The following is a 23,139-nucleotide window of genomic DNA, read 5'->3' as shown; positions in this document are numbered from 1 at the left end:
CACATATCTTAGCATTAACTGTTTCTTCCGCCACATTGAAGATGGCACGATCGAGCTAGCTGATATATGATTCCTCTAATGGTGATAGTATAAGGAGGAATAGCTTTTTATGTCAACACAACCTCCTGAAATGAAACATATACTTTATTAAAACAAACAGGTCAAGCTAGTCAGGGTCAAGCGAGCTGATTAAGTACCTCTGATGGAGATATTCATGCATCGATTTATTTAACCCGCAAGTTACCTTTGGTATTCATTTAGCCACGGATTGACAACTAAAATGGTTTTGATCAACAATCTTTATTTTAAGGGTGTGGCAAATCGGTGGGCAGTTCCATTGAGGAGATAGATGTTGTGTCCATGTGTTCGATGTAAGAACATAAAGCGTCATGATGACTGTGGGATGACATCTATATTGAAACTGAAAATTTGTAAGCATATAATTATACTAAGATTTTAACTTCAAATCTTAGTGACGTATACATATATAAAACCTAGCTATGTACATGATTAAGAAAAAAGTAACAGAATTAATAATTTGTAAGCATATTTTTTGCTTAATTTGTTAAATATTTTCTTGTATATGCTGCTTACAAATTAATTTGTGTGTTTATTGCTATTGCAATCTTATTTTGCATCATATACAAGAAAAGTTTAACAAATTAATTAGCAAAACTATGCTTAATTAGAAATTAATTTGTAAGCAAAATTAAGCTAATGTAGTCTTATTTTGCATCATATACAAGAATAGGAAACCAAAGCTTAATTTGTGTTTTATTGCTAATGTAAACTCAAAATTAATAAATTAGATTTGGGCTTCAAGTGAAAAAGAGAAATAGAAATCATAAAAAAATTAGTTTTTTTTTTTGGTCAAATCCTTTTTATATATATATATATATATATATATATATATATATATATATATATATATATCATTTAGACAAAATTTACAAGCTCTCATTTTATATAATGAATTTTTAGGTTCTTGACCAATTGGTTAGCAAACAAGTAAGATGACCCAAAAAAAAGTAATAAGAAGTCGGAATGTGTTTTGATTTTAGTGAAATTGACCGACAGGTTTCTGAATATAGGACGAACATGTCAACCACATACATTATGTAGGAACTGTCACCTATATTCTTTGCATAATAATAAAACAAAAAACAGAATATTCATTTTGAGGTAAGATAAATCTCAGTCAGTAATATGCCAAAAGAAAAGCAAATCTCAGTCAATCATAGTCAAAACACTCATGNTATATATATATATATTTTTTTTTTTTAGTTTCGGTCGGAATATTTTTACCCGACCCGTCCACGAAGCATCGCCTCCTCCTCGTCTCCAAGGGTGTTACGGATGATTACGACTTGGTTGGTTGTTTAAGGGTGTTACGGATGATTACGACTTGTGGACGTGTCAGTGGTGAAGGCTCTATGAGAACTCAAACATTTACTCAGCCACAATTGCAACCTTAACCACATCCGCATCAAGTGCGAACAATGAGTTGAATATGCCATATGTTCCGGTTTTCAATTATTTAATCGTTGAACAATATTACTGCTGAGGTGGAACCAAAATATAATTTAGCGGCTATTTGCATAGATGAAGATAAGTAACAAAAGATAAGGAAGACCTTAATATCCAAACCACATTTGGAAAATACTAGAGACTACAAGGATCACAAGTTCAAGTCCAATGTGATGTCCATGTAACTAGGGTTATTAGTAAGATAAAATTCATATATATATATGTATAGAATAATGTAATAAAAACCTTGATGGTAACTTTAAGAGTTGTTCTTATGAAATGTCAATCAAAATCTTTTTAATTTTTTTTCCCTTTTTGTTATTTGCATCTTAATAAAGCGCTACGAAACTATTGCATTTTCAATGTTACTATATTACTCTTTCAATAAGCTCATTAAAGCATAAAACTATTCTTGTCAACATTTTCAAACTCTTCTTTGCATTGTGCCCACAACTTTATATCCATGTTAATATGTTTATTCACATTTATTGTTACATTCTTGTACATTAATCCCATACATTTTACATCCAATGCAAACACCCTCCTTTTTAACATAATAATGAATGAATCCATAAAAAACCAAAAAAAAAAAAAGCAGAGTAGGGGGACCTGTCAAAGACCACGTGACTTTGTCAGTCAAACCCGGACCGACAAAACCCATCTCTCACCGCTCCTTCCAATATCTTTAACCGTACACGTGTCCTCATCTCAACAGAACCAAAAAAATACCAACCTTCATCTATGAAAATCTTAAATCTAAAAGTTACCGTTAAAGTACAACTGTTAGTAGAAGTAGTAGAATCTTAAAAACAAAAAAGAAAGAAAAAATACAGTACTATCGGGAACAACATAATTAACCTTTTCCAAACTCTTTATACTTCTCCCAAGATTCCTCCTAATTGTTTGTGATTGTTCCCATTGCATATTTTACATCATTATCATCACCTTTATTATAATGGTGATTAACTTAGTCACGTCCTCCCCACGCACACATGATTAGTCACTTTTTATAATTTTTTACAGTATTATATTACTATCACAAACCAGATCTGAGAGTTTACTATAAACCCCTATTAATTTTAGAACAACAAAACAAAAAAATAATAGTGGGTCTATATGATGTTATGCCATTTATACAGAACAAAACAGAGTTAAATAGGATTATTATAAAGACTATCATATTCGTCTCTACTACACAACAGCCCATCTGGTATTAATGTCCCTCTACTTCTGAATCTCTCACTTCATCATCAAGTGGGTTCTATGAGAGTGACGACTCTTTGATTCCTTCGCCACATCTTTCTCCCCTCCCCTCACTTTGATATCCTTTCTTTTAACATCCTTCTCTATGTCATCTCTCTATCCATCCATATAGATAAAAAAATTAAAAAAAAGCTTCTGATATTTTTTGTAGGAAGTTATAAGAGACATATCTCTGTGTTTGTGTTGTGTTTTGTTTTTGTAAGAAATGAGATCTGGCGTAGAAGATAACAAAGGATGGATTGGACCATCGACTCCGGAGATATCGAATGGTTTTGAGTTTCAGAAAGGTTCTAACCGAACACCAAACCATCACCGCTCTACTATGGGGAAGCCTGCACCGTCGAAATGGGACGATGCTCAGAAATGGCTTTCTGGTGTAGGGCTTGGTCGTGGCGGTGGCGGTGGTGAGAAGAGTAGTCATCACTCTAGGAATAATAAGCCGAGAAACTCCAACGCTGATGATCTTCGACTTATAGCTTCGGCTTCACAGAGAGAACGTGAAGGAGAAGATCAGTATGTTGATGTTGAATACGAAGACGAAGAAGCGGCGGCGGGAAGGCCGGAGGTTGAGACAAAGAACGTTGACTGTGGTGAATCTGTTTGGAGGAAAGAGAGTAGTATTAATCCTACGGCTGTGCTTAGATCGGTTTGTGTGAGGGATATGGGGACTGAGATGACTCCTATTGGGAGTCAAGAACCTTCAAGAACAGCTACGCCTGTGCGAGCTACGACTCCGGTTGGGAGAAGTCCTGTGACTTCACCGGTGAGGGCTTCGCAACGTGGCGAGGCGGTGGGGACGGTGACGGAGACGGTGATGAATGTTAGGAGGGTAGAGAGTAGTAATAATGAGATGAGTAGTAATGGCTTTGGGGAGAGTAAGAAAGCAATGAGTGCTATGGAAGCTCGAGCCATGGCTTGGGATGAAGCCGAACGGGCTAAGTTTATGGCTAGGTGATTAAATGTTAATTGGTTTAAATGATATGGTTGGTTTATTAAATCTGTGCTTAATGTGATTAGTGTTTGAGATTGAGTTTTTTTGTTTGGTATTTTGTTGTGGAATAAGGTATAAGAGAGAGGAGGTGAAGATACAAGCTTGGGAGAATCATGAGAAGAGAAAGGCCGAGATGGAGATGAAGAAAATGGAGGTAATTATGTTGTGTGTAATTGAGGGATTAGTATTATTAATTTCAACCAAATTGAGACTTATATGTTTTTGGATTGAAAAGGTTTGAGGACAATGTGTGAATGTTTGTGTAGGTGAAGGCAGACAGAATGAAAGCAAGGGCAGAAGAGAAGCTAGCAAACAAGCTAGCGGCCACAAAAAGGATAGCGGAAGAGAGGAGGGCAAACGCGGAGGCGAAGCTGAACGAAAAGGCAGTGAGGACTTCAGAGAAGGCTGATTATATAAGGAGAAGTGGTCATTTGCCTTCTTCTTTCTCTTTCTCCTTTAAGCTTCCTTCTCGCTGTTGGTGTCAATAGTCTTGTGTATTCTCATTATTTATCTTTAGAATGTAATCGTATGGATTTAGTGATTCAATAACTAATTAACGCAGAAACGAAAAGTACTTCAATGGTTTGTTTTGGGGGAGTAGATAGAAGAAAAGGGAGAGATATATATGACTTATGAGACATGAATGTGTTTAAGATATTGAGCCAGTGACTCTTCAGAGTTAGCTAGACAAGGTCCCCACGAGTCATTTGAATACTATAGACACTAACTTATTTTATAGATACATAAACACATTGGGAACCTATAATATTTGATATTACGGGTAAAATCAAAAGTTAGCTTTTCAGCTAAGCAATGATAAGTAAATAAGATATGATGGGAAAGTAAAGTTAATACTACTGATAGTGATTTTGATAGTTGGACTCATATAATTAGACAAAGCTAGTCATAAACACGAACAAAGAATGTGGGATGAAGGAGAAGTAGAAATGATTAGATTGATGAGATTGTGACTAGTCATATTGTTCTAGAAAACGTTTTATGCGGTCCCCTAATGTTATGTGACCATAAACCGTGGCAATCATTTTCAGGTGTTGAAATTAGTCATTTCAATTATTAAGCATATTTCGACGGTCATAAACAGTCTTATACAATTTTTAGGTAGCTTTAGACCATCATTACTGGTTGAAATCATAATCGTTTCTCAAATTTTTTTTTTTTTTTAATTAAAACAAATATAAACCAATAATAATAAGTTGTAACAAATATAAACAACTTGAGAAACGCTTCTCTTTTCTCTCTCTTGTCTTTTTAATATTTTTTATTATTTATTCATTAAATTTTTGGTAAAACAACGATATGAGTAACCACCGGTAATGATGCTTTTAGATGCTCCTAATTGGTTTTATAGGCGATTATAGACAAACGTTAATCAGTTAACATTTTTTTGTTTTGTTTTAGTTTTGATGTATGTTTGTCAAAATTTTGTTATATATGCATGATATATATACATATACACATACCTATAGATTCATCTTGGTGGAAAAAATGATTAGTAAAGTTGATATATGTTACTTGATATAAATTGAATTGATTTGACGGTAATATTTATATTTGTTAGTTCAGATATGATATTTGATGGAATTTTTTAAAAACTTGTTTGCATTTGGATCAATTCTATATGGTTTCGGTAAATCCTGAATTTTCTATCTAAATCTTTAAATTTAATATTTTCAAATGATTTTTGTTGATCCAATTCTCATTTCTGATAATCTTTAAGGTTTTATTTCAACAACTATTTCAAGATTTTTATATTTTGAATTTTACTATTTATAAATGATGATATTTCATATGTTATATACTATGACTAGGATTGAATCCGCGGTACAATTTTTTTTTTATTGTGTTTTAAATATATTTTAATAATTTTAGTTATTAAAATGTTAGTCGAACCGGTATAAATAAAATATTTATTTTTTTCTTTGATGTTTGTATATTTTGTAGTTTTTATAATAAATATGGATATCACTAATATGTTATATGTTGGTTTTAGTGTTGGTTTTAGTGTTGGTTTAACAGTTCAAATCCGTCATATGTTATAGACTCGTCCCGCAACAGATTGGATTTAAAGATCTTTAACCTGCAGAAAATCATCATACAGTAATATTTACAAAATATTTATTTGATTAAAATATTTAAACCCGCAGTTACATCCGCCTAACGCACTATGGTTTAATTGATAGGCCTAAATGTGGATACTTATTAACATGTGATACATCGCAATATAACACTTTTCGTATAAAACAGAAAGTATTATATCAATGTTATTCTATATTATTAAAAGTAAAAGATGATCATATATTTTAAAAAATGATAACTAATTAAATTTATTAATTATGTAAAATCCTAGTGTTATTTGCAAAAAGAACATAAATTACATGACCCGTCAAAACAACAGAAAGATCTTAGTAGAGAAACCTATTTATGTCCCTATGGCTTACTACTCACACCGTTAAAATTTTAAAAACCAGTTCATATATAAACAATATGACTGCACAAATAAAACTTAAGGATATGAATAACATATTTTTTTTGCGACAAATGAATGTAACATAAGGTGGAGAGTATTTCTTCAACGTTTTTATAGATTTTTAGTGCTTCTTCCGTTATATTGGCAAAGTAAACTTCCTACTATATTAATTAGAAAGTACACATATGAAACTAACATTAAAATATATAAAAAATTACATTCACTTGTCATTAGAAAATTTTAATTAATTAGTTAAACTTTATTAATTATTAATAAACAAAAAAAATCATAGACAAATCAAATTAAATAAAATCTACAAAATTAAATAAAATCTACAAAATTAAATAAATCTATTCAAATCTAAACTAATTCTTACTTGAAAAAAACATTATTAAAAATTTAACAGCTAAGATTTTAAAAATCTAATTTAATAAAATCTACAACTACAAATTTTATCAACATTTTTTACCAGGATTATTTTTTTTATCAAAAATCTAATCAAAGAAAATCTATATCATTTCCGTTTAACAACTTAATTTTAAAAACTAATAAATAACATAATAACAAAATAAATTATTACAATTAATAAAAAAAATTTAGCATGTGCTTATCCGCAGGTTAGTACCTAGTTTATTTATTAAAACTGGAACCAAACTCAGTTACTCAAAAAGTATAAATAAAAAAATTGCATGTGTGTAAGTAGGACCGAAGTGAAACGACCTAACCCGTTTTTTTATTAATAAATAATAATAATAATAATAATAATAATAATAATAATAATAATAACAATAATAATAATAATAATAATAATAATAATAATAATAATAAACTACAACTAGTGGTCCCATATCCACTAGCCATCTAACCACAATCACAACCAACAGCGGAATAACCAATAATAAACCAATATCATAACATAACAATATCCAAATACCAAATACCAAGAAACACCAAATCAGCAATCCTAGCAATGTTTATAATGACCTAACTCTAGCAACCTAGCAATGCCAGACAACATCCAATCAAGTCCCTAGAACATCCTCCTCTTCATTGCCTTGATTCCACGATCACACTTTGCCTTTACCTCCACTATAAACACAAATTGAGATGCATGAGTATTTGATAAATACTCAGTGAGGCAATCCTCCCATCTACTGGGCTATACACACAAGCAACAGTGATTCCAATGTTCCAAACAAACAACAAACAAAACATACAAACCATGAAAACAAACATCATCTCGTTGGAAGGGAGGTGTCGACCGACACCAGCCAAGTTCGACCAACACTGGCATTGGTGTCGACCGACACTACCCCACAATGTCGATCGATGCCATTTTGCTGGTGTCGACCGACACTCCACCTGCAACTGCGATCCGCTGCGAAGTCGAGAGTCGAATCTCGCTCCCAAACTCCACAAACACATCCAATACTCAAAACCCAAGCCGAAAACATCCTTAGAAACCTGTAGCAAACAATCCCCTGCAAGAAAACACACAAAACATCAACAAACAAGCAAGAACAAGGAAATCAAAGGCTTAGATTAGCTATGGTCATGCACTCACCTCTTTACAGGAAGATTCAGACCAACAACAACGAATCCAACCCTCCTAGCAAGCTTCTATCATGTCTCTAGCCCTGGATCCTCACTATCCCAACAAGATCTCTCCAAAAACGCCTTCAAACCTCACAAACTCTCTCTCCAAAGCCTTAAGAACTGTTTCTCTCCTTTTCTCTCTGTATTCTCTCAAAAACGGCGTGAGACAAAACAAAACACGACCCTAGGTCGTTTTCTCCCTTTTAAACTTTGGTTCAATGGTTTCCTTAAACAAAACCTGTCCAAATCGATAATTAAATCGAACTGGACAAACGAGCAAACCTTGGTGTCGACCGACACCACCATGGGTGTTGATCGACACCCACCCCCAAAACGCAGAGTTTTGGTTCGCGGGCGTTACACGAAGGCCCAATATGAATCTCAAATACTGTTCCTCACGGGTCGGATTCTTTGAAAACACGCGGATCCTCTTCTAATCGCATGTTAAGTTTTAATTAAGTTTTCTAATTCGGATTTTATCCTTTTCAATTTCAATTAAACATCTACTTTGTGAATAATTCAGTGGCAATTGCTGTAAATAAAACCACAATTTTGGACATTCTTAATTTTGTAGTCCTCTTTTAATAGTATTACTAGATTTTAACCCGCGATACACCGCAGACATATAATTTCTATTATAATTTAAATTTATGTTGTATCTATTTGTTAAATATTGAATGTTTTGTAAATAGAGTAATAACTAAATTTTTTAATTGTTGTGCGGCTAAATATTTATATTATTTTTAACCCGCAATACACTTCATGACCATTTGTTTCTTATATTTAGTTTGTTTTGTTTAGTGTTTGAGATTTTGTTTTAATTTTTAATTATTATAACAAAAATAAGGGATCTAAATACATAATCAATAATTATACGCTGTGATTAAGTCACATTTTTCCTAATGATTTAATTATTTTATACAATCTTAGTTAAATTAACTTGATTTTATGTCAAATATTCTAATATTAGTAGTGTTGATAAATAATTAAATGAGGATTTAACCTGTGTTTTCACAAATTTAATAATATTTTATTAATTTCAACATGTTCTCTTTATAACTCATCTACTGTATAACCACATTATATAGTATTTTAGTTTTTTTTAATTTTACATATTCGTGATAATTAAATTTTTTATTAAGTTGATATATGTTAATTATAATATTTAAATAATTGTCAATCGAAGTTTTTCTTACGTTAAAAATCAAAGCTTACAGATTTTGGAAAACAAATTGGGAATCAAATTGTTTTTTTCTTTGTTTACACAAGATTCAGATATATAATATCTTCAAAACACAACATAATGTATGGTTAAATATATGATAGTTTCTATTTCCATATTGATTGATGTTATTTTCTTAATTGAAATAAAATGTAAAATATTTAGGAAACAAAATCTGGAGTAATGTTAGTTTTGGAAATTTTTTAGGGGTTAATGTTGTAAATAACTTTTTAAATAAATAAAACTAAAAGGGCATAACACAAAATGTACTTCAAAAATGTTAATATAGATATTAAGATATTTTCATATATATTTTAGGATTATAAATTTATAAATCGCCTAATATCCTTTAGATCATTGGTAGGCGCTAGACGTTGGATTGTCATTTCACTTAACATCTCACTTTTTTGCTAAAATGTTATGATTGCTGATCAAATTAGGGTTTTAGTAATATTAGTGTCATATACACTCAAGACTATAATTATTTTATATTTTGCAAATTGTCTATTTTTTATATGTAAAATTTATTGTGTGAATAATAGTTATTGTATAATAGAGAAAGACATAAATGTTTTCTCTCTTTTACCTTTACCACATCCGCAAAAGCATCCTTCTTGCGGTTAACATGACAAACGGACTATACACCACAAAAACTACCTCATGTAAAGCGGCAAAATTCAGGTCGGAAATTTACCTTCTCAAATCTTATATCGTCATTGTACCCTTCTCTTGACAAGTGGCAGACCAATTTTAAAGGGGTCATAATATAATTTTTTTTTCTAATTAATAGACTTGTAATATAATTTATATAATTTTAGGAGTCATTATATATATATATGTATATATATATATATTTTTATAATTAATAGGTTTGTAATGTAAATTTTATAATTTAAAAGGGTCAAATGTGATTTGACTTATTAGTTCACTAAAATCTTATAAAATACACTAATTATCAATATTTGAATTTAATAGGGGATCATTTGACAACCCTTCCTACTACATAGGTCCGCCATTGCTTTTGAACTTCTTCACCTGAGTTTTTCACTATTCCATTTCCACATATATAGCTGATCTCAGTTTGAAACAGCATAGCTCACTCTATATAATGTTCTATGCACTCTTCTTCAAATTACGAGCGACTGATTAGAATTTATGATTTCCTGACCTATAGCTATGACTTACTTAAATGATGTATTTTTTTTAGCTCCAACACTTTAATTGTTCTATTGTCTCATTCATAAGTTTCAAATGTTGTAATTTCATGTAACATTCGTGTTCTGAGAATAGAATTTGAGATATGTTGAGTAAACCAAAAAAGTGGATTTTAATTAATTTTGGTTTAATTAAATCTTGGTTTAATATAATTAAACCAAAAACCCCTAATCTCTTTCTCAAAGTCACGCCTCCTCTCCTGTTTTTGCTATTGTCGACATTGTTATGAGAGAGAGAGGGAGAGAAAGGGAGAGAACTCTTAGTTGTTTAGTGTAAAGGAGGAAGAGAAGAACATGAAACTTTTTCTTTAGAGTAATGAGAGAAACAGAACTGTCAGGGTTTGGGAGAAGGAAGATCCGATTACTCAAAACGTTATGAAAGGTATTGATATTTGGTAGGGTTATATCTAAGAGATTTTCGTACACTCTCCTTTTTACAGAAGTTAATTTGAGTTAATATTCTAGGAGTTATTGGCGGTTTAGTGGGGCGTTTTGTCTCAGTCGCGGATTGAGACCCGCGGATGTTTCGGGATCCATTACGGTTTAACCTGAGATCTGATCGTTCCGAAATTTTGTGGGACGCTTCTGGACTTGTCGACCTTGCTTTTCACCGAAGGGATTAGAAAGGTAACGGTTCGTTTTGATTTCGTGGTTTCACTTGTGAGGTTGTTCTTTTCTATTTTTTTTGCTGGCAGTTTGTTTTCAAGGTTTGTTTGTTGTTGTTGTTATTGGTTGTAGGAGCGAGTTTGGTTGTTCTTGGATATTGGAGAGCCTCTCATTTGGTTGTAGTTATTTTTGTGAATAACTTGTTAAGGTGAGTGCATGACCATGGCTAATCTAAGCCTTTGATTTCCTTGTTCTTGCTTGTTTGTTGTTGTTTTGTGTGTTTTTCTTGCTGGGATTGGTTGCTACAGGTTCCTATGAATGTTTATGGCTTGGGTTTTGAGTATTGGACGATTTGGAAGAGGTTGGGGAGCAAGATTCGACTCTCGGCTTCGAGCGGATCGTGGTTGCAGAGGGAGTGTCGATCGACACCAGCAAAACGACATCGAACGACACTGTGGGGTAGTGTCTGTCGACACCAATGCCAGTGTCGGTCGACACTTGGCTGGTGTCGGTCGACATCTCCCTTCCAGCAAGATGATGTTTGTTTCCTGGTTTGTATGTTTTGTTTGTTGTTTGTTTGGAACATTGGAATCACTGTTGTTTGTGTGTATAGCCCAATAGATGGGAGGATTGCCTCACAGAGTGTTTATCAAATACTCATGCATCTCAATTTGTGTTTGTGGTGCAGGTAAAGGCAAAGTGTGATCGTGGAATCCAGACAAAGAAGAGGAAGATGTTCTAGAGACTTGATTGGTTGTTGTCTAGCATTACTAGGTTGCTAGAGTTGGGTCATTAGAGCATTGATAGGATTGCTGGTTTGGTGTTTCTTGTTGTTTGGTATTTGGATATTGTTATGTTATGATATTGGTTTATTATTGGTTATTTATTAGTATTGGTTATTCCGCTGTTTGTGTGATTGTGGTTAGGTGGCTAGTGGGTATGAGACCACTAGTTGTAGTTTATTTTTTATTTATTATTATTATTATTATTATTATTATTATTATTATTATTATTATTATTATTATTATTATTATTATTATTATTTTTGTATATATATTTTTTTAAAAAAACGGGTCAGGTCTTTTCATTTCTTCAACTTGCACAATATGGTTACATGATCTAAAACCCATATTCTAAAGATTATTACCAAGTCTGAATCTGGTAGCCTAAGTGACAGAAGTGGACCGATCTCAAATACACAACCTTTGGAAATCATAACTTGAGATTTGATTTCTATGTCTTTTTTTTTATGAATATTGTTGAGGTTTTTCATTAGTCTTCCGATATTGATTTTCTTTAACACTTGTTTCACTACATCCCCTTTTAATAAAAGGGAAGAACACGACTTAGTTTTTGTAGACTTTATATTTTTAATAAATAGTTACAAATACTAAAAATAGGTTATATATAGGATATACATTAACCATAAATCATGGAGCAAATATATCTTCGGTAACAAATTAAATCGAGAAGCATTAGTAAAACTAAATAGGTTTTTAGCAATAATCCGTAATAGGCTTTTTAGGACAAACATAGGCCCAAATTATATCTAGCTTGAAAGCCTAATATATCCGTAATAGGCTTTTTAGGAAAAACATAGGCCCAAAAATGATTATTATAAATCGTATTAATTATCTTCCAACCAACATATGGCCCATTAGTAAAACTAATTATTCAAACGATCCATAATTATATAAATTTTATCAATACTCATATTTAAACACTTATACTACACATTGCACTTCATATTTTTTTGTTGAATTTTATAATTCTATATAATATAATAAACTTCAAATAATTTATTTTAAAATATTGAAACTTGATATAAAAGTTAGAAACTATAAACACTCTAAATTGATTTGTTATAGAAATGTCAGTAATATGTCACTTAATATAAAAGAATTTCAAGAAACCAAGTATATTAAAACAAAAAGTATAACAATATATTAAATTACTCATAATATAATAACTTGTTTTTTAAAAACTAAATTTAAAAAATTATGTCTTATAATGATATTCAAGTTGAAATAACTTCACATACATAAACTAATACAACATATTAAAATTTTATTTTAAAATATACAAAATTTTTTAGAAACTAAAATTAACGAGTGTTATAGCACGGGTACTTATCTAGAATCATTAATAATATAAAACTTACAAAATATGTGTCTTTTTCAAGTCATCATATTTAGCATATGATTTTATTGCATAATGTTTTATTTTAAAAAACTTTTAAAAACAATCACATAAATTATATTTTATATAAAATTACATTATAAATAAAATGAATTTCAACCATTGCTCTAGCACGGGTCTTAATCTAGAATATGACCCGTACTAGAGCACTTTTTGTACTTCAATGTTGTATAAAAAGTGCAATATAAATAAAATGAATTTTAATGTTGTAGAGATTAAACCAAGAATTTCAATGTTGTAGTTTAAAAAAAAAAAAAAAGCAAACCATTTTTATTAAACAAAATTTGAAAATTAACACTATAAAACTTACATGAGTAATATTTACCATAAAAATTTATGGCTTGAGTTACATCCAAATAATATTATAAACAATTACATTTATAACATTTGAAATAATATGTTTTCTAACCTAGCACATGTCCAAATCTAGTTTTTTGTACTAATTTTAATTTACAAGATCTATTATAATATTTTTAATAAATATTAATTAATTATATTTAGATATTTTTTAAAAAGAATGTTATAGAAGTTTGTCAGTGTTAAAAAAAGCTGTTATAGAAGTTTGAAATATTTTTAGATACAAAATAATAAGAAACACATTTATTAATAAAAAAGTTAGGGGCTTCGTTTGGCAAAACAACTAAATACCCAATGGAGGGGGAGAATACAAAAAAAAGACCAAAAAATCGGAAACTAGTTTTACCGATTACGTCCNTTTTTTTTTTTTTTTTTTTTTTTTTTTTTAGCTCTCGACGACGAGAGACGCTCTTCTCTTTCTCTTCCGCCATTGTTCGTTCGTTTTGTTCCTTCTCGACGGTAAGCTATATCCCAATCGGAACTTCGCGAACTCCTTACCAATCGAATCCACTTTCAAATTCTGCTTTTTCTTCTCGTTTCATCATCTTCTTCCTCGGGCCTCGATTTCGATTTCTAGGGTTTTGGCTAATTCAGATCACAAGTTCTGCTTCAATTTCAAGCGATTTGATCACGAGGAGCTCTTTGTTCGGTGCGTAATTTAGCTAATTTTTCTGAGAAACCTCGAGGTTTAGTCTCTGCTATTCTGATTTTGAACACGGCTAGTTAGCTAGAAGCAGAATTAAGAGTTCGTCAAATTAGGATTTGGGGGATTTTTTTTTCTGAGCCTAGTTAAGATTGGAATTGACTAAATGGCGGCTGGGAGGAGTGTAAGATATCCTGACCATGAACTGAGAGACCAGGAGTCGAATTCTAGATTCTCCAGGCGGGATAGTACTTACTCCAATGAGGATTATGACCATGTTAGGAACGGTGCTCTTGATAATGAAAAGGGACGGGTTAGTAATCAAAGACACGGGGATAGCGGTAAAGATAGAGATATGATTAGGTCCGGAGCTAGACAGAAAGAGAGAGGAATGGTTAATAGTGGGTCTCGGTTATCGAAGAGCAATCCAGGTATTAGGGAAGTCTTTATGGATCGTGGTCCTAAAAGATGTGGGTTTTCAGCTAGGTCTGTGGATAGGGAACCAGGTGAGCTCTCTAGTGAGAGTGGGTCGGATGATTTGATTGAATCTGAGTCACTGGTGAAAAATAACGGTGTTGTGAAGCAGGTAGAGAATACAGCTCAAAGCCCTGTAGAAAAGAAGAGAAAGTTTTCACCAATAGTATGGGACAGAGATGACCATGAAAGAAGTAATTTGAGCAGACATGATAAACCTGTTGAGGTCACTCCTCCTCCTCCCCCACCACCACTAATCAAGAGCTCAAGCCAGTCAAAGAGTAACATGCATCAAGATCCTGTGCAAGTTAGTGATTCTACGGTTTCTGTGCCTGCTTTATCACCTTCGGTAGAGATGTCCTCTTTGTGTATGGTAGAACAATCATCAAATGCTGGGCAGGACTGCAAACAAGAGGATGCAGCACACCTGGAAGAGGAGGAAAACATGCCAACCAGGCATATATCATCCTCTAGGTGGGCAGCTGGCAACAGTTCTCCAACTGATGAAGGTGAAGTAGTAGAAGAAGTGGGAGCAAACAAAAGGAGGAAGAATCCCTTTCCAGCGCAGGGGAGATTGCGCAATAAGTCTCAAACACCTGAGGTCGGGGAGTTAGTGAGAGAAGGTTATAGATCATCTGATTCCGATGAAAGGGGGCACCATTCTTTGCCAAGAAGCAGAGATGATTTTAAGGAGAAGGATGCTGTTAAGGGTGACAAGATGGATATAGATGAGGAGGAACACAGTAGAGGAAACTCTAGTTACAGCCTTAGTGAAACAGATTCGGATGATGAATATGTTCGACATGAGACACCTGAACCTGCCGGTATCCCACTGAGAAGTATAAACATGCTCCAGGGTTGTAGAAGTGTTGATGAATTTGAGAGATTAAATAAGATAGATGAAGGTACTTATGGTGTTGTTTATAGAGCAAAGGATAAGAAGACAGGCGATATAGTGGCATTGAAGAAGGTGAAAATGGAAAAAGAAAGAGAAGGCTTTCCATTGACTTCTCTAAGGGAGATTAATATACTTCTTTCGTTTCATCATCCATCAATAGTGGATGTTAAAGAGGTGGTCGTGGGTAGTAGTCTTGATAGCATTTTTATGGTGATGGAATACATGGAGCATGATCTTAAAGCATTGATGGAGTCAATGAAGCAGCGTTTCAGTCAGAGTGAAGTTAAATGCTTAATGCTTCAACTTTTAGAGGGCGTCAAGTATCTTCACGACAACTGGGTGCTTCATCGAGATTTGAAAACATCTAATCTGCTTTTAAACAATCGGGGTGAGTTGAAGATATGTGACTTTGGTTTGGCTCGGCAATATGGCAGCCCGCTGAAGCCGTATACTCATCTGGTTGTTACGCTTTGGTACAGGTAAAATGCGTTTTACTCTATTCTAGTTTGTAATTTGAATTCTGGTGGACGTTCTTGTATTTTTGGCCATTGTTAGTAATTTAGTATAACCTCAGGTGCCACGTCTTCTTTCTGGTATAGCTGTACTACACCGTTCAACCGTTTCTATTCCTGCACCTTAGGATCAATGATTTTTAAAGTCTTGTGTCTAAATGACGTTCCATGGTATCTGATATTTTTTTCCAGTGGCACCACAAACTTGAGTGTTGTGGCTGACTTGTATTCTTACCTTTCCTCTTTCAGAATAGTCTCCATAATATGCCAGCTTAGCCATGAAATACTTACAGCTTTTGCGGTATTTGCTTGGACATCACTTAGAATGGCACATTAGGAAATATATGTGCTTCAACTTTCTTGACTTGTTTTATTCCTTGTGTTGACTATCCCTTCTTGTTTTAGCAATAATCACTTCCTCCAGGACCAAGCCCAACGACTGCATTTGTTTTTCCAGGGCACCTGAACTTCTCTTGGGAGCCAAACAATATTCTACGGCCATTGACATGTGGTCACTGGGCTGTATCATGGCAGAACTATTATCGAAGGCGCCATTGTTCAATGGGAAAACGGAGTTTGATCAACTTGACAAGGTATTTTAAACATGGGTTTTGATTTGGACCTCCACCCATCCTCGGACTACATACAGCTTATAAATTAATTACTGCTGCTTTTAATTTACAGATTTTCAGAATCCTTGGTACTCCCAATGAAGCCATTTGGCCTGGGTTCTCCAAGCTGCCTGGAGTCAAGGTCAACTTTGTCAAGCATCAGTAAGTATTTATAATTCCTTGTAATTTTCAGTTTTAATGCAAGGATATCCTTAGTTAAAATGTGCTTAAAGTCTCTAATATTGTTCCCCGGCTTTCTAGCTTTGGGTGATGTAGTCTGGCTATCTGGCTATCTGGCTTATTAGTGGATTACTAAAAATAACCTTTAGTAAATATTTGCTTAAAGTCTCTGATATTGTTCCCAGGCTTTGTAGCTTTAGGTTATATGGTCTGGCTTTCTTGCTTATTAGTGGATTGTCGTAGTCGTTATGTCGTTCTTCTCACTGATGAACTGTTCTTTTAGGTATAACCTATTACGTAAGAAATTCCCAGCCACTTCATTCACTGGCGCCCCAGTTCTGTCCGATGCTGGGTTTGACCTGCTGAACAAGCTCCTAACGTATGATCCTGAGAGGGTAATAAGAAATATATATCTGTTGCATGCATGTTAATCCAGTATGCACCTTAATTGTTCCTTGACTTCGTACCTGTGGTGCTTTTTTGTAGAGAATAACTGTTGATGAAGCTCTAAAGCATGATTGGTTCCGTGAAGTCCCTCTGCCAAAATCGAAAGATTTTATGCCTACTTTCCCTGCTCAACATGCCCAAGACAGGTACTGAGATCTATCTAAACTGAAATGACCACTGGTTGACTTTAGTTCTGTCTCTAACTTCTTCTTTTGTGCCAAGGCGTGGGAGGAGAATGGTAAAGAGCCCTGATCCTTTGGAAGAGCAACGTAGGAAGGAATTAACACAAGCTGAACTTGGGTCTGGTGGTCTGTTTGGCTGAAGTGTCGCGCACCTGTTGAAGATAGCATTTGGAATACAACCTTGATACTCTCAATTACCTCGAAACTACCACAATTAGGCGAGGGCTACTGCTTAAGCGGAGGTTGGAACATTTGTATCTCAGAATATCATTTATGCTTTCTTTACTCACTTTGAGGGTCCATGGTGATTTGTGAAGGTGATTTTCCTCCTATCGCCACCGAGAATCCTTGCAGGTTTAATGTGTTCACAAGCTAGGCTGGTCAGTTAGTAGTGCTATGGCTTTCTGACAGTGCTTGTTCTGTAAGGTGTGGCATGATAATAAAAACTCATTTCCTACTGAAACTTATGTATGTAGCATAGTGTTATTGAAAAGTGACCTTTTGTTGACTACTATGAGGGAGAACCTATTCTTTTTCCCCGACAATTCTCTTTATCTGCCATGTTTTTATTAGTATATATAATATTGACATTGTGTTTGCAAGAAACACTTGGTGTTGAAGTGGAGGTGAGACTCTTCTTTTCTTGAAGAAGAATTGACGCGATTGCTGATGAATCTCTGCGAGGTAATGTATAGTCCTGATGCTTGTAGGGGTGAACTTGATCTTTTTTGTATTCCACTAAAACCTCGGATATATGGTTCTCTGAGATAAGATGGTTGCTCTGTAACTACAAGTGTTATAGTTTCTGGTTTGTAGGGTCAATAATTTTCTGCGGATTCCTTTTTCTACTTTGATTGCCTAGGAGTTCATGACAGCAATTTTAGTAAATCCTGGGGACTATCGGCAGGGATTAGCTATCCTAAGATCTCTGAAATAAACTTTAGCCCCACTTTCTTTGCAGTTTGCTGATTGACTGCAACGTGCTAGAAACCATTTGTTAGGTTTTCCGTAACAATGTTGAAGTAATGTTTGTCTCAATCTTAATAGTAGCATATGCTCGGAAGTGATAACAAGTGATTTGTGATAGGAGTTATCTTAAATCAACCAAGCTCTTGCATCCTTCAAAGTTTTATCATGCATTTGTGCATGAGCATACACATTCAATGATTTTGACATTCTACTATCGATGCATAACCAAGTATTTGCAGAACAAACTCTTCCGAAGTGGTCAGTCTCCAATTGCTCTTAAAGAACTGGTCCAAAGTCTGGACCACGGGCAGTCTTCAATTGCTTTTAAAGAACTGGTCCAAAGTCTGGACCGTGCGTTGTGGTATATTCGTTATGCCCAAAATTACTCAGTGAGATCGTGTAACAGAGGTTTTATCAAATATTTAGTGGCAAGACACAGACCAAGGATTATAATTTTTGGTTTATGGTACAAAGTACAAACTAAAAGATCTATGAAAGAAAAGAGAGATAAGAGAAAGAGAACAAACCAAGCCTTGTCAATATAGCTTTGTCACTCTTTAAGAGAAAGATATCAAATTAAGAGACGCTCATGCAAAAGTATCATCTCCAAATCAATTTAAGAAATCACTCTATATGGCAAAGAGTAAAAAGACCTTTTCTTGTCATTCGGTACCGAAAACTACAGTTTTACCAAGAACAAAGGTAACCAGAGAAAGCTCAATGAAGAATATTGTGTTTATCAAATGCCTGTCTACTGTCCACCCAAATATAGTTATCCCACCTGGATTCATCTGCAAATACAACACTGCAACAATCATCTAATCAGCTATCACCATTTCAAGTTTGGTGAAAATGATAAAAAGTAAAAAGAGGGCGAAACAATACTCACCGAAAGCTTGTCTTTTGTGGTAGGAGGACATGGACATGTAAGAAGGAAAGTGGTTAGGAGCAGGCATCCTCATATAGTGATCCATTGATTCCACATCACTTTCTGAACGGGATATTGGAAAGGAGAGCGGTGGATTCGTGGTGGCCTCCAAGTGAACTCCACTAGGAGAAGTCCTTATCTGAGTTGAATCTGTAGACGAACAAGACATCATGGCATGCCATCTACTTGCAACTGATGCTATTGCTTGAGCTCTGTGAGAAATTTTTGTTGCTGCGTGCAGACACAAAATTATTCCAATGGTTTGGACTACAGCCGAGACCTGCATATATCATGTTCCAAGCTTCTTAAACCTCACCAAATAAGAACATAACAATGAAGAAGAAGCAGAGACGTTGACTTACCGCGAAATCACCACCGTTGATATACGTGATACGCCCGCTATACGCAGTGGTCTGGAAAAGTGTAGTAAACTGGCTAGCTGTGACGACAAGAAACTGTAGAAGCAGAAAGATGCGGAACCTATGGCTTATTTTGGAAAGATAATGACGCAAACGCATATGCTCGTAGATGAAAAGGGAGATTTCAGACTCCCCTTCTAAGAGCTTTGCATAGTCTTCAAAGTGAATGACTTGCAAGTTGCATACCAAATGAAACATGGCACTAGCAGCTAGAAATATAGTGCTTAGATAAGTCCATGACAAGATCATACAAAACAGAATCGCAACAGATAGCCACGGCTGGTCATGAGGCACGTAATACATCCGTATGATCTCACGAACAGCTTTCAACCCAAAACATGGTAGCGACCATACTGCAAGCAACCTCACAGAGTTCTGCAACACATCCAAGAAATAAAAAAATGCTTACTTTAGTGAAACATCTCCAAATATTTCCATAAAAATACAAACTTTGAAGCAAAGTATCATCAAAAGTAGAAGGAATCACCGAGATTTGCAGAATGTATTGAGCCTTGAGACGACCCATACGACCACTGAGTTGATCAACGAACAAAAACTTCCTAATCCCATGTTTTCTCAAGTTATGAGAAACGCAAAGCAGAGAGACACCAGCCAACAAGGCCTGTGAAACAACGATGTTGAGCTCGAAACTCTTGTACTGATACCTCTCACATCCTAAACAATGACCAAGCTCCAACACTGTAACCGGAAGCACCAAACCAATCGATAAAAACACGATCCAAGACAAAACAAGGCTCCGAGGAGAGGACTGATTAAACCCAAGAAGCGTCAGAAACGTCTCTAACCATTCCAGCGTTATATCTAGGTCGTCATTAACACCCTCTCCTCCTCCGCCGTCGGTCTCCGGCGCCAGCGGAGGTTGATCCTGATTTGAATCGAGCAACAAGGGCGTTTCAACGGCAGGTGGTAGTTGTTGTTGGTGAGTCTCCATCAGAGTTTGACGATGATGATACGTTTAAAGGAATAAGGAGGAAGCTCGTTAATGGCGGTTTCGATCTCATTTGAAATCTCCATCTACTACTACTACAAAGGAATCAGTATCACAAGACTCTCGTGTGATCTCTCACTCACTCGTGATTAGATCGACGGTTGTAAATTCATTTTATTCCGATTAATCAAAATCAGAGTCAGAGGGGATAGGTTGGAATTTAGCGGTGTAGTGGTTTGGAGGGGAGAGTTTACAACCGTTGGATTACTGCAAAAGTCGGGTTTAGAGTCAACAGGTTCAACGGTTGATGATGATAATATAATAATAATAGAGTGAAACAAGTATCACCTGATTCTTTTTTTTTTAATTGGGAATTTTTTTTTTTTTTTTTGGTGTGATTATTTGTTGGGAAATTAAAGACGTGGGAAAGTCTAATAATAAATACTTTGATTTGATTGTACTCAATAATAAATTCATTTCTTTATCATATTATTATTTCTCGATGTGTGAGATTTTTTTATTTTATGACGTGTGATTTGGTATGGATTGACCAAAAAAAATTAAAAAATTGGGTAAGTATTTTGTGTGTGAGTGTAAGTTCATGAATTCTCTTGAGGGATTCTATATTATCATTAGCAATATATATATACAGTGTTGTGTAGCGTAGTGTTGTGTAGCGTAATTACAGGGATTATACTTGATACAGAAAGATCGTATCAATTAGAATTAATTACACAATATTATAATATCTATCACCCTTCCTTAATGAAAGCGTCGGGCTTGCAGACGGTTAAACTGGATCGGAAATCGTTGAATAGGATGGTTGGTATACCTTTGGTGAAGATATAAGCAAATTGAAGAGAGGATGGTACATGAAGAACTTTAACCTGTCCCATGGCGACCTTCTCTCGAACAAAGTAGATGTCGATCTCAATGTGTTTGGTCCGTTGATGCTTGACATGATTGCTAGAGAGATAGACAGCGCTCACGTTGTCACAATAGACTATGGAAGCTTTCGTAATGGGGCAGTCGAGTTCAAGGAGCAGATTGCGTATCCAACAGAGTTCCGCGACGGTACTGGCAACACCTTTGTATTCAGACTCTGCACTAGAGCGTGAAACTGTAGGCTGGCGCTTGGAGGACCAAGAGATCAAGTTGGCACCAAGATAGACACAATATCCAGAAGTGGAACGACGAGAGTTTGGGCACCCTGTCCAATCAGCATCGGAGTAAGCCGTGAGTGAATCAATGTAGCCTTTGCGTAGTTGTAAACCGTGAGTTTTCGTGCCTTGGATGTAGCGAATTATGCGCTTAAGAGCTTGAAGATGAGGTTGACGTGGAGAATGCATGAATAAGCAGATTTGTTAGACGGCGTAGGAGATTTCTGGGCGAGTGAATGTGAGATACTGCAACGCACCTGCCAAACTCCGATAATATGTGGGTTCAGAGATCAGTTCACCAATGTCCGCGGAGAGCTTGGAATTCGCGTCAACGGGAGTTGCACAAGGGTTGCAGTGAGTCATACCAGCCCGATCGATAATGTCTTGTGCATAAGCAGCCTGACTCAGAAAGAGACCGTGAGTGTTGAACTCAGCTTTAATTCCAAGGAAGTAACTTAATTGTCTGATGTGTGTCATGGGGAACTCTATTTTGAGAGAGGTGATGATCCACTGAAGAAAGGAGTGATCTGAGGCCGTGAGTATTATGTTATCCACATAGAGGAGAAGATAGGCTTGTTGTGATCCTTTTCGACAAACAAATAAAGATGTATCAGATTTGCAAGTGTGAAAACCAAGAGTGTGAAGAAAATTTGCAAACCGGGCATTCCATGCTCGAAGGGCCGGTTTAAGGTTGTATATAGCTTTACGGAGCTTGCAGACATAGTCAGGATGTTGTGGGTCGACAAAGCCAAGGGGCTGATGCATTTATACCGTCTCATCAAGGTCACCATGTAGAAACGCATTTTGAACATCGAGCTGATGGATAGGCCAGTTGCGGGCAAGACTAACATCAAGAACAGTTCTTATGGTGGCTAGTTTGACAACATGACTGAAGGTTTCATCGAAATCTATTCCAGCTTCATGTGATTTGCCATTAGCCACCAAGCGAGCCTTGTGACGTGAGAGAGACCCACCTGCATCATATTTGTGTTTGAAAAGCCACATAGAGCAGACAATGTTGGCGTCTTTAGGTCGAGGAACCAGATCCCATGTCCGAGTCTTAATCATAGCACCATACTCAGTTCTCATTGCAGGATTCCAATTGGGATCAGAAAGGGCTTTTAGATGACTGTTTGGTAGTGGGGAAACAGAGGTGAAGAGCGAGAGGACTTGTCGAGGCTTATGGATGCCACATTTGCTTCTCGTGATCATGGAGTGACCAGAGGGAGTAGGTGGAACAGCAACGACAGGTGGTTCAGGTTGGGTAGGTGGTGGTTGGGATGACTTGAAGTATGTCACAGAAA

At 35.1% G+C, this 23,139-nt stretch overlaps 3 protein-coding genes across 6 annotated transcripts; 2 read left to right on the top strand and 1 right to left on the bottom strand.

Moving 5' to 3' along the window:
• On the top strand, positions 2,699-4,419 carry LOC104750558. Its single transcript, XM_010472368.2, has 3 exons — positions 2,699-3,741; positions 3,854-3,935; positions 4,048-4,419. The coding sequence occupies exons 1-3, from the start codon at positions 2,996-2,998 to the stop codon at positions 4,267-4,269; spliced, it is 1,050 nt and encodes a 349-aa protein (XP_010470670.1). The 5' UTR covers positions 2,699-2,995; the 3' UTR covers positions 4,270-4,419.
• Positions 13,822-18,016, top strand: LOC104750557 (cyclin-dependent kinase G-2). Of its 3 annotated transcripts, none has more exons than XR_761650.2 (7): positions 14,273-15,957; positions 16,448-16,583; positions 16,675-16,763; positions 17,065-17,176; positions 17,268-17,374; positions 17,451-17,652; positions 17,765-18,016. XR_761650.2 is itself a non-coding variant. In XM_010472367.2 (6 exons), exons 1-6 carry the CDS (start codon positions 14,273-14,275, stop codon positions 17,548-17,550), a joined length of 2,229 nt encoding a protein of 742 aa, XP_010470669.1. In that variant the 5' UTR covers positions 13,822-14,272; the 3' UTR covers positions 17,551-18,016. The 3 variants fall into 3 exon arrangements, 1 of the variants encoding a protein (XP_010470669.1); XR_761649.2 differs by having other exon boundaries at positions 17,728-18,016; XM_010472367.2 differs by having other exon boundaries at positions 13,822-15,957; positions 17,451-18,016.
• LOC104750556 lies at positions 18,775-20,968 on the bottom strand. 2 transcript variants are annotated; one of them, XM_010472366.2, is made up of 4 exons: positions 20,214-20,962; positions 19,670-20,101; positions 19,269-19,587; positions 18,775-19,184 (listed from the first exon to the last, which is right to left on the bottom strand). In XM_010472366.2, the coding sequence occupies exons 1-4, from the start codon at positions 20,676-20,678 to the stop codon at positions 19,042-19,044; spliced, it is 1,359 nt and encodes a 452-aa protein (XP_010470668.1). In that variant the 5' UTR covers positions 20,679-20,962; the 3' UTR covers positions 18,775-19,041. The 2 variants fall into 2 exon arrangements, with proteins under 2 accessions (XP_010470668.1, XP_019093946.1); XM_019238401.1 differs by having other exon boundaries at positions 19,097-19,170; positions 20,214-20,968.

Source organism: Camelina sativa, chromosome 16, assembly GCF_000633955.1.
Source record: "Camelina sativa cultivar DH55 chromosome 16, Cs, whole genome shotgun sequence".
NCBI lineage: Eukaryota > Viridiplantae > Streptophyta > Magnoliopsida > Brassicales > Brassicaceae > Camelina > Camelina sativa.
Note: the sequence above shows the minus strand (reverse complement) of the source record. Positions and strands in the feature narration are given on the sequence as shown.